Consider the following 14,703-nt stretch of genomic DNA (forward strand, 5'->3'; position numbering starts at 1 on the left):
AAGAATGAAGAGGTATCTCATTGAAACCTTTTGAATATTGAAAGGGCTAGATAGAGTGGAGGTGGAGAGGATATTTCTTAGTGGGTGAGTCTAGGACCAGAGGGCACAGCAGCAAAATAGAGTTATGTCACTTTAGAACAGCGATGAGGAGGAATGTCTTTAGACAGAAGGTATGAATCTGTGGAATTCATTGTCACAGAGAGCTGTGCAGGGCAAGTCATTGGGTATATTTAAAGTGGAGGTTGATAGAATCTTGATTAATAAGGGTGTCAAAGGTTACAGAGAGAAAGCAGGAGAAATGGGGTTGAGATGGATAATGAATCAGCCATGATGGAATGGTGAAGCAGACTTGACAGACTGAATGGGCTAACTCTACTCCTATGTCTAACTATCTTAACTTCTATTAGTCTAATTGTCTAATAGAAATTATCTCCAACATAATACTGCTACAACATAAGAAATTTACTTTAGTTCTCTTTATTATAGACCTTACCAAGCCACAGACTATCACCTTTTCAATATCTATTTGAAAATAAAACAATCTGCTTTCCTACAAACTTGAAAACATTAGTATTTCTTCCCTGACTCTCCCCTTTCCTTTTTGGACCTAGTCAAATGAAAGGTTAGCAATAAACATCCATTACAAGCCCTCAAACTCTAACAGCTTTCTCAACTATATTTCCTTGCACCGCCCCCTATAAGGAATCAATTTCATTCTGTCTCTCTCATATCTGCTTTGACAATGAAACTTTCCACATAAATACCTTTTGAGATCTCTGTCCTTTTCCTGAACTATGGTTTCTTCTTCATCATTGGAAGAACTCCCAATACATCTCTTCTATTTCCCGCACCTCAGCTCCTAAATCCTCCCCTCCTCCCAGAAAAAGGATAAAATTCCCCCAATCCCCTTTACCCCACCCCCACCAACCTCTACTTTAAATGGGTTATATTTTGCAATTTTCAAATCAAATACACCCTCCCATCCTCACTTCTAATTCTTCAATGGGATTGCTTCTTTCATGATTCATTGTTCTATTCTTCCACCTCCATCAAGTATTCCAATGACACTTTCCCATTAACCACAGAGATGAAGTATCTGTCCTTTCATCCCTTTCCATCATCCAAGGATCCAAACTCTCTTTCCAGGCAAACCAACAATGCACTTGCACCACTAGTATTCTTTAATCCGGTTCTGGTGCTTTGCATCTGACACTTGAGATTTGTTTCCCACATATTGAAAAAAAAACATAATCTGTTGACCTACTTTGTGGAGTCACAGGGGTGATCCCAAGCCTCATGTTGCCTGTCAGTTTAATTTTCCATCCCACTCCTGTGGTGATCCACCTGCCTGTGAACCTGTGACCTCCTCCAATGTTACAAATCAGATCCTGAGTAGACTTGAGGTACAGCATCTCATCTTGTATCCTAATATTGCAGCCTTTCATACTCAGTAACAAATTCAGGTTATCTGCTTTCTATGTTTGTATTAGAACTAGCTTGTTCTGCTATAGATTATCCACCAACTATATTAATTTAGTTATTCTCTGTCCATTAGTACTGCCTCGTCTGCTTTTGTATTTCTTATGTCTGATTTTTTTTAATTGTTTGTACTCTTTACAGATTTTACTATTTTGTGTTTTCCCTTCATTAATCTGAAACAAATAATGGCATTATTGGCTCTTCATAGTAATCCTGCTCTCACTCTATCAGATATGACATTTGACATATACATCCCTCCCCAACCACCATGAAACATGAAACTACCTCATTTTCTCTCTTTCCTGGTTATTAAGAGTCTTTGACTGAAACATTAATTCTGTTGCTCTTTTCCCATTGTTGCCTGACCTATTGAGCAATTCTAGCATTTCCCATTTCTATTTCAGCTCACTCACAACCTTGGTGTCATATTTAACTTCAAGGTTATGCATCCCATTATCTCCAGAATTTAACACTTCCTTGATTATTTTTTTTAAACAAAGCATTTTTTTGCACCATCATACTTATGAAAGATTCTGCTCTCTGGAGCACAGGAGGCTACAGAGCAATCTGACAGCAACATATAAAATGATGAGCGGTATAAATAGTCTTTCTCCCAGGGTTGAAATATCAAATACCAGAGGGCATAGTATTAAGTTGAGAGGGGGAAGTTTAAGGAGATTAACAAGGTAAGATTTTTAATTCCAAATACCTGCACCCTTGGGAACCTGCTGCTAAGAAAACAGATGAAAGCAGATACAACAGCAACACTTAAGAGGTGTTTAATCTGGCATATGAACAGTGAGGGAATGTGGATATAGACCATATATTAGTTTAAAATGGCATCATGATTGGTATAAGACATTGTGAGCTGAAGGGCCTCTTCCTGTTCCATGTATCAAATAAACAAATAAGTAACAAACTGTTTATTTTGCAATTCAGTGTGGTAGGACAGAGGTTGGTATGATACTGTCAATGCATCCACCACACGCAACGCGAATGAGTTACTCTCCCCGACTACTTATCTGTGGGAAAACACAGAAATTCAGCTAGGTATTTCATACTACTAAAGGAAAATGTCATTGTGAGTTCAATACAGAAAATCACCAGATTGTGAATGAGTTTCATTTTTGAGAGCTGTCCATAAGCAGATTTCTCCATAAATCAGAAACATTTATTTTCTATAGCTATCCATATTTTACAAGCATACATACATTCTTCCATTTCCTAATAATCACCCTAACAATATCCATCATTAAACTAATTGAATATATATTGCACTGCTTCATTAATGAACAGCCTGAAATGTTACTAGCTTGAAAAATGCTTTAAAATAAAAAGAAAATTTGCATAAAATCAGATTTCTATAAACCAATTCAGCCAGGAGCAAAACTACAAAGTCCCAGCAGCACAACAATTGGATCTCCTGACTCGCATCTTCAAAGACCTGGGCTCAAATCTTGACTTCTGATGTTGCCTCTGTAGCATTTGCACGTTGTCACTGTGATCATGCAGGTTTCTTCTGGGAACTCCAGTTTCCTTCCACATTACAAAGATGTGGATTGGCAAGTTAAATGGCCACTGTAACTTATCCCCAGTGTGCAGCGGAATGGCAAGTAGCAGAATGCAGAGCAAGTTGATGAGAATGTAGGGACAATAAAAGTGGATTAGTGTAAATGGGTGCTACGTAGCTGGAACTGATTTAGTGGTGGAAAGGTCTGATTCCATGCTATGTAAAACTATGCCCTGATAAGTATCTGGAAGTATTTGCCTCCCAAGTTCTCAAATATTGCTATATACCCTAGGAGAAATAAAAAGCAACTCTAGGTTGGGATATCAAAGAGCCAACATCACATAATTTCCCCCACTTCAACATACCTATCTTTCAAAATTCCTCCCACTGATTCATTGTGCTTTATGAATATTTTGTGCAGCCCTACGTTCCAGGAATATCAAGTCAAAATTTAGTTGTCTAACAATATTAAAGTAACTTTCTCCAAGTTTGATTGGATATAGACTACTTCAACACAAAGTTCTAAACTGCCAGAAATTTCATGATTTACTATTCTTTACAATTTTATAAAGAAATAGTTCCCAAGTTACTAAGAGGACAATCTACAATAAATTGTTGGTTCAATGGCGCTTTAAAAGAAAATTCTTTGCTATAATCAAGACAATGGCTAGCCAAAAATTCAGGAAGTCTGATATTTATTTTTAGGAGATAACCTATGATGTCATTTTTTTTATCCCCCCATTAGCTATTTCCACAAGTCCAATAGTTTAATTTGTGCAGTTTCAAGTTACTTTGTTTTATAATATAAACAAAAGACACAGTGCTCTCTGTTTAGCTTTGCAGTCTAATTCGGAAATATGTCATAAGATACACCAAAACATCAAGAACTCTACCAATCAGAATTTGATCTTTACCTCAGCATATTACCACAAATGTGCCTCAAAATCCGGACAAATCTGGAGTTGATAACTCAGTGATTTAGCACCAACCAGTAACAGCAATTAGAAAGACAAAAGTCAAAACAATTGGAGGAGCGGGAGAAGATTCTGTAATCCAAAATTAGTAACAGGAGTTTTTGGGGTCTTCTAGTATTTTGAAGGGAAATCCCAGGATATAGAAGAGTTGTATAGTGAGTGATGAAAGAGGTAGTGAGATCACAAAGTGGAAACACCAAATAGGCATTCTGAGTCTTTGTAAGCGCCAAGAATTATACTGAAATTTAGGGGGTGGGTGAATTGGGCAGAGATGAAAGAAGCTAGTAATGGAGGGATATGAGAAAAAAAATAATTGTTTATAGCTAAACTTTGTGCTTCCCACATTTTCTCTCTGAGAAGGGAGGGGCAGTATACATTCCTAAAAGGCATCATTCATTGTTTTCTAAAACTGATGAAACACGAATATACAAAAGTTTCCTACTTTAACAAGAAAAGTAAAAGTAATTTCTTTATCAAATCTAACAACAAACATTCTTAGCAGCCAGAGTAAAATATCCCTTTTAACAGAAGTTATTGTAAAATAAACTTACCATGGCCTCGCAGGTCTACTGCCACAACCCTGCATTTAACCCGACTGATAATCATGGACTGTAGTCAAAAATAACAGATCATCTTTAAGTCATACACACTAATAAATCATATTACAATAACTCACCATGTACTAATAAACATTTTCTAAAAATATCAACAATGTGAGCCTTTTATTCTAATTATTCTTAAATGTTAGCACGTATTTTTGTTGAAAAATCCTTCAGGGCAATGACGAATGACAAGGAATTTCTTTGTACCAATGTTGACAAAGTTCTAGGATAAAAATATTCATCTCCTTATACTTCTTTAATATTCCACTGTACAATCCACTCATCCATACCATCAAGCAACTCCTGCCCCATTCTTCACCTATGCTGAAAACCCACCAGGACTGGCATGGAAGCATATCTTGACCCTGAAGAACTGTCTATAAAGAATACAAGAAAATAGTAAACCACCCAACTCCTCAAGCCTGCAACACGATTCACCATGAGTCCTCAACACAAGCTGTGTCTGATCCCCCAATCTTTCAGAAGTTTATCGAACTCCACTTTAATCAATTCAAAAGAGGAGATTTACCACCTTCTAAGAAATGCCATGTATCTCAGTTATAATTGGCCATCCCTTGAAGCAATATCCACTAGTAAAGTATCGCAATCCTTATCATTCCTTAGAATCTTACATGCTAAGATCACCCCTCATTCATCTGAACTTAAAAGAATATAGACCTAATCTGCCAAAAGGTCACGGCCCAAAACGTCAACCGTATTCTTTTCCATACATGCTGCCTGGCCTGCTGAGTTCCTCAAGCTGTTTGTTTGTGTTGCTTGGATTTCCATCATCTGCAGATTTTCTCCTGTTTATGATTAGACCTAATCTGTTTGGCTTCTCTTGATAGGATTATCCTCTCATTCCAGGAATTAGCCAGTGAATCTTTTTCTTTGGACTGTCTGCAAAGCAGTACTCCAGGAGTAGCCTCACCTACACCCTATTCAACTACAACAAAACTTCCCCATTTTTAAACTCCAGCCTCCTTTGCAATATGGCCAAATTGACATCTGCTCTCTTAAGTACTTGCTATGTTTACCTGCTATTTGTGATTTAAGCACAAGATCATTTGCAATCCGTTTCCACTTCCCATATTAAAGATAACGATTTGGACCTTAAGAATTTACACGTTAACTGATATGATGCAGATCATATTTGATCCCAAATATGTATTTAACCAAATGTCCAGAAATTCACTTCAGTAAATATCGTTTAATTATCATTCAACCATACACAAATACTGCCAAACGAAACAGCGTTCTTCCAGGGCAAGGTGCAAAACATAGTACCAACAGTCATACACAATACAAGGCACATACAAGAGAGCACGTTCATATACAGTGCAAAAAAATATATATAGCCCAAGTCTCTGAATGACATGTCTTATAAATTGATGTGCATGGGTGTTATTGCCAAGAACATGCAGCTCTCAGCAATCTGCAGGCGACCCTACGCATGCAGGCAATCCAACTTATCAGTCCACCGATTGAACACTGGAGGCAACAACTATGGAAGGAGCCAACCTCCAGCTCAGCATAGACACCGCTCTACACTGCCTCCGGCTCTCCTCTCCTGGACTACTGCAATAGCGAAGCTCACAGCTTGAGGCCTACTCACTACAATCAACACCACACAGCTTTCATGAAGTCTGTACCACCTTTAAACAAGGAAAATGGACTTGTAGCATTTTACATTATTAATGTCCAACAGGGTTTTGCGATCACAAGAGAAATGTCCAAGACAATCACTCACTGTAAAACTTTATAATGCCTTTGCATATTAACTCTGATGCCTTCCTGTAGCATGCAGTAACATGGCCCACACCAAGTTCATCTCCTCCACCAACGAGCAGCTCGCTGATGAGGTACATCTGCAGTACTTGAAGTTCTTAATATCTAGAACTGTCCTGCGATCTTAAAAAAGATGTTTAAAACAAAAAGACAAAAACACCTTTGGTTGGCTACCACAAGGCCACTGTGTCTAAACACTCTGTCATCTTATCAGAAAGAAGCCACGTATATTTTCTCCTTCTTTAAATTAAGAAGGTGAAGAAACCAAGTTCAGATGCCATGTCAAGACCCCTTCCCTGTCATAGAACCATGCCTCCTGACTTTCTGAATGAACCTCATGGGGAACCTTGTCAACCGTGTTTACTTGTTATTGTTCAAAATTTCAAAAGAAGCAAGTGAACCCCAAAGCACCAAACTGAGAACATTCTTTAATGAACCAAATAATTAAAACTTGGGTTCTTGCTGTCTTATTTTGATAGCATTCATGGGTATCTTTACGTATGGTTACAAATCTAAACACCAAATAATAACAATAACAAATAACAACACCCAAATATAGTATAAAATTGCTGTCATTTATAATAACACACTCAACTAATACCAAATTTGCACAACACATGAAAGTAAACCAATTTCCACATTATACCTGTCTGCAACTGCAGTTACAATACCAACTACAGGTTACAAACAAGAAATTCAACGAATTAACTCTTCTTAGGCTTCCAGCGGGGTACAGGGATTGATTATGTCGATGACAAACTCTGCCATCTTCATCAGGGATAATGCCTGGGCCTGTCTAGCCCAGTGTCATTTAGACCACTGTATTCTGTCCCTCCTGACTGATTTGTCCTCATCCAAACAGAATTCCAGTTCTTACTTAGACTGAGACCTTTGTCTTTGTTAAAATTCTTTTCCTCTAGTTTTATCTCAATGGCTTCCTTTACCAGATGATACCAAAAGCCATTGGCACAGCACAGTAGTTTTGTGCCGTCGAAGTCAACCCTATGGCCTTTGCAAATGTTCTGCCACTGCTGTTATCTCGAGATAACCTAAACAGATAGACCTCCTGTGCTCCTTGATGTGTGCTTCCAGCATACGTCCTGTCTGGGCAATATATGCTGTTCTGCATTCACAGGGAATCCTGTAAGTGCCAACCATCCTGAGCCCCAGGTCATCTTTGACCCGCACAAGCTGTGATTTCAGCTTCCTTATAGGTTTGTGGATGGTATTAACCCAGTGTTTTTTCAGGATCCTGGCGATCCTTTGAGAAACAAACCATGGAAATATAGGGAAGGCAGGTAGTAGCGATGGGTTCCTCCTTGTTGCTAGGCTCCCTGGTTTTTCTGTCAGACCTTTTAAGAAATTCAACCTCTGAATGTGGATGACTGAGAGGAAACTCCAAAATTTGCAGTACAAATCCTGCAACATCTGAAGCCATAACCTCACACTAGTCTGAGCAGATTAATTGTTGGGCTTAAGCATATTTCTTCTTTCTTCCAAGATGAAAGATGTTAAAATACCTCTAACACTCACGTTCAATGTTGCAACCAAATAATTTTAGCATTAGGCAGACAGCCCCAAATGTTATGTGAACAACAATTCACAAATCTCAAATCGGATATGTAATGAACCCATATGTCACTATTTTTGTGGCAGAATAGGTGAAGACTTTGTAAAAATCTCATGAGAACACACACTAGTCCTCAGCAGTTGAAAGATATTGATAGCCAGCTTTAAGATACTGGCTGTCAACATCTTGGAGAATCTGTCATGGGCCCAACACATTGATGCAATTATGAAGAAGAAACATCAGCAGTTCTACTTCACGAGGAGTTTGAAGGGATTTGAAATGTCACCAAAGACCCTTGCAAATTTCAATAGCTGTTTGGTGAAGAGCGTCCTGACTGGTGCATCACAGTCTGGTATGGAGGTTGCAATACAGAGGATTGCAAGAGGCTGCAGAGGGTTAAACTAGCCTCCCCACCATTGCCGATGCTTTAAGATGATGACATCCATCACTAAGGACCCTCACCATCAAGGGTACCTCTTTTCATGTTACTACCAACAGAAGGACAGGAGCTTGAAGACCCACACTCAACAATTCAAAAGCAGCTTCTTCCCCTTTGCTATCAGATTTCTGAATTGCTCATGAATCCATGAACATTTCCGCAGTATTCCTTTTATGTACTATTCATATTGTAATTTATAATCTTATGTCTTGCACTGCGGCCACAAAACAACAAACTGTATATCACTTAAGACAGTGATAATAAACCTCATTCTGAAAAGTCCGAAGAGAAACCAGAGTGGATCAAATTTTGATTAGAAAATGGATACTGTTCCAATTATATACTAATTTAATTTTTTTCTTCAATATAGTGAAAGAGATAAAACACACTATTTATACTTTGCTTTTAAGTATCTAATATTCAAATCGAATTACATGAGATTGCAAGTTAATCTAGGGAAGTAACCACTGAGAGATGATAAGAGTTGAAAAAGAAATACTTATTTTAAAATCATAAAGTGTTTGTAAATCCAATTCTAACTAAAGAATTCAGAATGACAAAAAAAGTAAAATAGTTTTATAAACATTTTAGAATGTAGACATCTCTCAAGTGTTAAAACAAGATTTCATTACACATGTTCCTTGATCATTGACTGACAAAATCATCTTCAGGATGCAGAAAATGATGAATATGCAACTCAGAGAGTTGATTATAATTTTAGGGTCCTATCTGTTAAGCAGCATGGAAACAGGCTCCTCAACCAATGCCAACCAATTGCCTGCATTTGACCCATATTCCTCTAAATCTTTACTATCCATGTAGCACTGTAACTGCACCTGCCTCAACGGCTTCCTCTGGCAGCTTGTTTCGTCATCCTAAAAAAAATGCCCTTCATCTATCCCTCTCAATTTAAATCTACAACTTCTAGTTTCAGATTCTTGTCCCCTGGGAAAGTGACCAACCCTCATTATATACCTTATCTAGACCTTCATTTTATATACGTTTATCAGGTAACCTCTCAGCCTTCTATGCTCCAGGGAAAAGTCCCAGCCTATCCAATTTCTCCTAATAACTCAAGTCTTCCAGTCCTTGTAACATACTTCTGAATCTTTTCTGCACCTTTTCTAGTTTAATGACATCCATTTTTGGGCTTTAACTCATACCTGCCAACTCTCACAAAGCAAGCATCAATAGGAGACTGAAGTGGTCACAGTTGTAGAATTTGAAAGCGACGGCAAAATTAAAATTTGTTCTTTGTTTCTATAATCAAGGAAAATATTATAAACTCAAATCTTTAACTCACAGTGAAATCAAAACATCATAGAATGGCTACAGGCAGGTAGCCATTCAACCCATCACCTTAGAACAACTTTGCTGCAAAAACCAGCTCTTTCTTTGCAGCTTTGCAATTTTTTAAATCCAATTTCATATACTCATTGAAATTCCTCTAAGGCCACAATGAAATCTGCCTCCATCACATCAGCAACCAGTGTATTTCAGGGTCCATAAACACATATTACAATTTCTTTATCCATCTTGTTCTTACTTTGTCAACCTCCAATTGTCTACTTTATTCAGTGCCCTTACTATTTTGTATACTTCCATTATATGTTACCTCAGCTTGCTCTTCTCTAAAGTATCCTCTCTAATGCCTTCAAAAGGTTTCTAAAATGCAGAAACCAGAATTAAAGGCAATGCTTTTAGCTGAAGTCAGGCCAATATGTTTTTTTTATAAATGTTCAGCAAAACTTCCATGCTTTTATATAGCATGTTTCTATTAATAAAATCCCAAATTTTGCCTGATTAACAGGTTTCTCAAACTATGCACTTAACATCCTACACCCTTTATAGAAGAAATCCTTCATTCTTCCTTACAAAATTAGTCACATCACATTGTGCTTCACAGACAATCCGTGACTCATTTCACCAGTCTATTTACATCTTGCTGCAACTCATCACTGTTCTCTTCAGAGTTCACAAGATTGGTTGCATCCACAAATTTAGAAAAACCACAGCCATTTCCCACCCCTTCTTTTTTTTTTACACGTGGAAATCAATTTTTTAATTGATCTTACACAATTTTCTGTGAAAAAGAGACATCACAAAAAGAACAATATTTTATTTAAACCCACAGCACCTTACTTTGGTAGGCTGAATTTAATAGGAAATAATTAATGCATAATGAATCACTTTCTCAACTTGTTTTAACAAACCAATGGAAATCTTTTACAAGTAAAACTTAACAATGATACCTCAGAGACACAAGAAATTTCATATACTGTAATCTAGTGCAAAAACAAACTGATACAGAACTTCAAGCTCAAAACATTGACCATCCCTTGGCCTCAAATGATGCTGCCTGATCCACCAAGTTCCTCCAACAATTGTTAACTATAATAATTTACATTGCACAAAATGCTGGGGGAACTCAGCGGGTCAGGCAGTATCTATGGAAAAGAGTAAACAGTCAATGTTTTGGGCAGAGACCTTTCATCAGGACTGGAAGAAAAAGTCCAGAAGAAGGTACTCAGCCCAAATGTTGACTGTTTACTCTTTTCCATAGATGCTACCTGGCCTGCAGAGTTCTTCCAGCATTTTGTGATTTTGTGTGTGTTGCTTGGATTTCCAGCATCTGCATATTTTCTCATATTTGTGATAATAGCTTACGTTCAGATTCCGATTCAGTTTATTGTCATTTAAAAACCACAAACGCAATGCAGTTAAAAAATGAGACAACATTCCTCCAGAATGATATCACAAAAACACATGACAAAACAGACAACACCAGAAAATCCACATAACGTTTGACATTCCCCAATCCAGAGTCCAGAGAGGCTGCTGCATATTAATATCACACTACCATCTTAGTGCGTTCCCCGGAAAGGAGCTCCAATCCCACCAGACAAACAAAACCAAAAACTAAAGCTACAAGACCTGCACAAAACCACATATTTACAACATATAGTTACAACAGTGCAAATAATAGCAGAATTGATTAAAAAAAAACAGACTATGGGCACAGTAAAAATAGTCCAAAGATGTTAAAAGACTGTAAGTTCAAAAGAAACCACCACACAGTTTCCACAAGTCCTCAGGGTCCCCGATTGACTCGTCGTCCCACACTGGCGGCAGAAGGAAATACCCCCGCTATGGACTTCCACGGTGCCGCCAGACTCAGCCTCGCAGACGCAGCACACACTGAAAGCGACCTGACTGCAGCATACTCCGAGTCCGTTGAATCTCCGAGCCTCCGACCACCCTCTCTGAGCACCATCCTCTGCCAAGCGTATTAAGACGGCCCCGCCAACGGCCATTGGCAATGCGACCCCGAGGACTGGGGGCCTGTTCTTCCCAGTAGAGACCCGGACCTCACAGCAGCAGCAATGAAGAAGGTCTGCCTGGAGATTTTCAGATATTCCTCCATGCTCCCACGTCCGTTTTCAACCAATTATTGATTGCGCACAGCACTCCACTTCACAAATAACAGATAATCAGCTCTGGAGTGGCCGCTGCAAGCTGCGTCGCACTGCCATCTTGGATCTTTCAAAGGCAGAAGGATGGTCAACGTTTTGAGCTGAAGCTCTGTATCAGTTTGTTTTTGCACTAGATTACAGTATATGAAGTTCACACTCATATTCAAAGCATATTCTCTCCTTTCTCATCGACACAAATTACTCATGAAATTACTTATTACTTAAACGTTGTTAAACTTAAAAACATAAAAGTCAAAGCAGAATTATACTAATCTACTCCATCAAGCTTGCTCAGCATTCAAAAAGACTGCAGCTGACCCTGCCTCATGTCCACTTTTCCATCTGATTCTTTTATCCTTCTCACTGCCTCACGAGTCAGAGAACCCATTAGTAAAAAGCAAAGAGAAATGCTGGGCAAGCCCAAGGCCAGTTCATGACAACAGAATGGGCAAGTTATCTATTGATACTTATTTCTATTACTAATAAAGAATAGCCATTATAGTACATAAGAGAGGCATGACATGCCAATGTATTTCATCCTAGCATTCTGGATAAGACTTAGACTTATTCTTGCTCTGGCATAAATGCACAAGGATCAGAAATGAGCAAATGAGAAATGAATCCAACATGAATGGGATCACAGAATTTACCAATGTAATGTTAGACGGTCATCATCCTATTTTTATCTCAGTAGTGAATCATTATAGACAGACATTTAGTAAAATTAATTTTGAATAGGCTGTACGTCTGTTAAAATTTGCAATTACTTACAGAAAAAACTGCCCAAGAGAGGGCTGAATGGCCTCCTCCATGTAATAACAAAAGGACAGGCCCATCAGATCCACTTTTATATATTCGAAAAGAGTACAAGTAGTTAAGGTTTACATGCAAAATATAAAAATGCACTTAAGAGTTAAACAATCACGTAAATATTCTGTGAACATGACAAGATTAAAATCAACTTATTCCTTTCACAATGAAATTTGGATCCTCAATAGCATTAGAAACTTGCTTTAATACAGTAATTAATTTACACATATTGTGAGATGTTTGATTAACTGAAATATAAAATTAGCAGATGAAGGATTGATCAGGGAAGTGTGAAGATCATAGAAAATTTAGGAACTTTTGAGCAAGGAGAGGATATCATCTGTACCCAAAAGATTAAAAATGTTGGTCAATGGAAACAAGCCAAAATTTCAAGAAGTCTTATTAAGTATTGTCTTTATATCAAAAAAAAGCTGGAATAAAAAAGTGAAACATACTGTGTGCTACATACTTTCTAGAACACTACATTCAGTTCTGCTCTTGGCATAAAACATGAAAATTATATTAAATTCATACTATATATAGAATATATAAATATTAAATACGAATGATCAAAGAATTATCTAAAAGATTAACAATATCAAGGATAGGGAAGAGTTAAAACACATCCTCTGGTGGAACATTACAGAAGTTCAAACTAACTTCTTTAGAGAAATTTTATGCTAATAGTTTCAAAGTTTTCAAAAGTTATGGGACACAAAAGTGTAGAAATACAACCAATAAACAAAACAGAATTCCTCATCAAGCCAAACTTACGTTACAAAATTAGAAACAGCACAGGTATTGCCTAATGCACTGGAATTTACAAAGGATATATCTTTACTTGTTCCTCTTGTAACTATGATATCTTCCATGGTTTCAAAATAATGGTTCCAGGGCACAGGTGAAAAATCCCGTTTTCTTCCAGGGCTAAAAGGAAAAGGAACATGAACATGAGTTAAGATAGCCTTCAACACTATCTATGATTTTAGAACATATTTATTCCATCAGGAAACCAAGACATTTTAGATCCATATAATTTTAAATTATTTTAGCAATATAGTGAGAAAGGTAATTTAGGAGTGCTTCCCAGATAACAGAAACTCATAAAAAAGTGACTTTGTTACAGAGTAATCAAAGCAGAAAACTGCAGATGCTGAAAATCTAAAACAAAGCCAAAGTAATGGAAACTCTCAGGTCAAGCAGCAGCAAATGAGGGAGAAACAGTTCACGTTAAGGGCCCTTCATCAGTATTGGTAAAATAAAAAGTTAGAGATGAGACTAGAAAAGGGAGGAAGAACAACAGAGTAAGGGAAACCCCAAGCTTCCCAAAAAAAAGTCATTTGAATTCTCTATTCCACATCCATTCTGATCTCCGTCTGCAGCCACCTGATGAATGGCATCACATTGTGCCAAATCGCAGGAAATCACATTTTTCTCTCTCCCTTCACAGTTTTGTTTCAAGTTGTTTTCTCTTCTACCTCACAACTGTTGAAATGAAACCATACCCTTAATAGCATAGGCCTGCACTTCTATTAGATACATACACCCTCTATTCTCTCCATTGTTTCACCTCTCTGCAACTTAAACCACACTTATTTTCGCAGTTTTTCAATTCTGATGAAGGGTCCTCAGCCTGAAAAGGTGAAACTACAACAGGATCAATGTTGAACCTGCTGTTCTCATCACTGACACTGCTTAACCTGCTGAGTACTTCCAGCATTCTCTATTTTTGGTTGTTACATGTTACCTTCCACAATAAGAATGGCATCAAATTTCAAAGTCCAAAGTAAGTTTGTTATCGAAGTACATATACTGTATGTCACCAAATACAACCCTGAAATTCGCTTTCTTGTGGGCAAACACAGTAAATCCAAAAAACAACAGAGTCCATGAATAACTGCACTGAACAGGATGAACAAACAAATGTGCAAAAAACCAACTATGCAAATACAAAATAAATAAATAAATAAATAAATAGATAAATAAATAAGCAATAAATATTGAGAATATGTTAAGAAGAGTCCTTGAAAGGGAGTCCATGGGCTGTCAGAACAGTTC

General features: G+C 37.5%; 1 protein-coding gene across 2 annotated transcripts in view; it reads right to left on the reverse strand.

Annotated features, from left to right (window-relative positions):
- The window catches only part of ppme1 (protein phosphatase methylesterase 1), a 57,523-nt gene that overhangs the window by 31,458 nt on the left and 11,362 nt on the right, over positions 1-14,703 (reverse strand). For both annotated transcript variants that reach the window (XM_059963934.1, XM_059963935.1), the window contains 3 exons: positions 13,479-13,572; positions 12,607-12,699; positions 4,515-4,572 (listed from right to left, as the gene is read on the reverse strand). In XM_059963934.1, coding sequence (XP_059819917.1) covers positions 4,515-4,572; positions 12,607-12,699; positions 13,479-13,572 — 245 coding nt within the window. The remainder of the gene's footprint in view (positions 1-4,514; positions 4,573-12,606; positions 12,700-13,478; positions 13,573-14,703) is intronic.

This window comes from Hypanus sabinus, chromosome 3, assembly GCF_030144855.1.
Source record: "Hypanus sabinus isolate sHypSab1 chromosome 3, sHypSab1.hap1, whole genome shotgun sequence".
In the NCBI taxonomy this organism is placed as follows: Eukaryota; Metazoa; Chordata; class Chondrichthyes; order Myliobatiformes; family Dasyatidae; genus Hypanus; species Hypanus sabinus.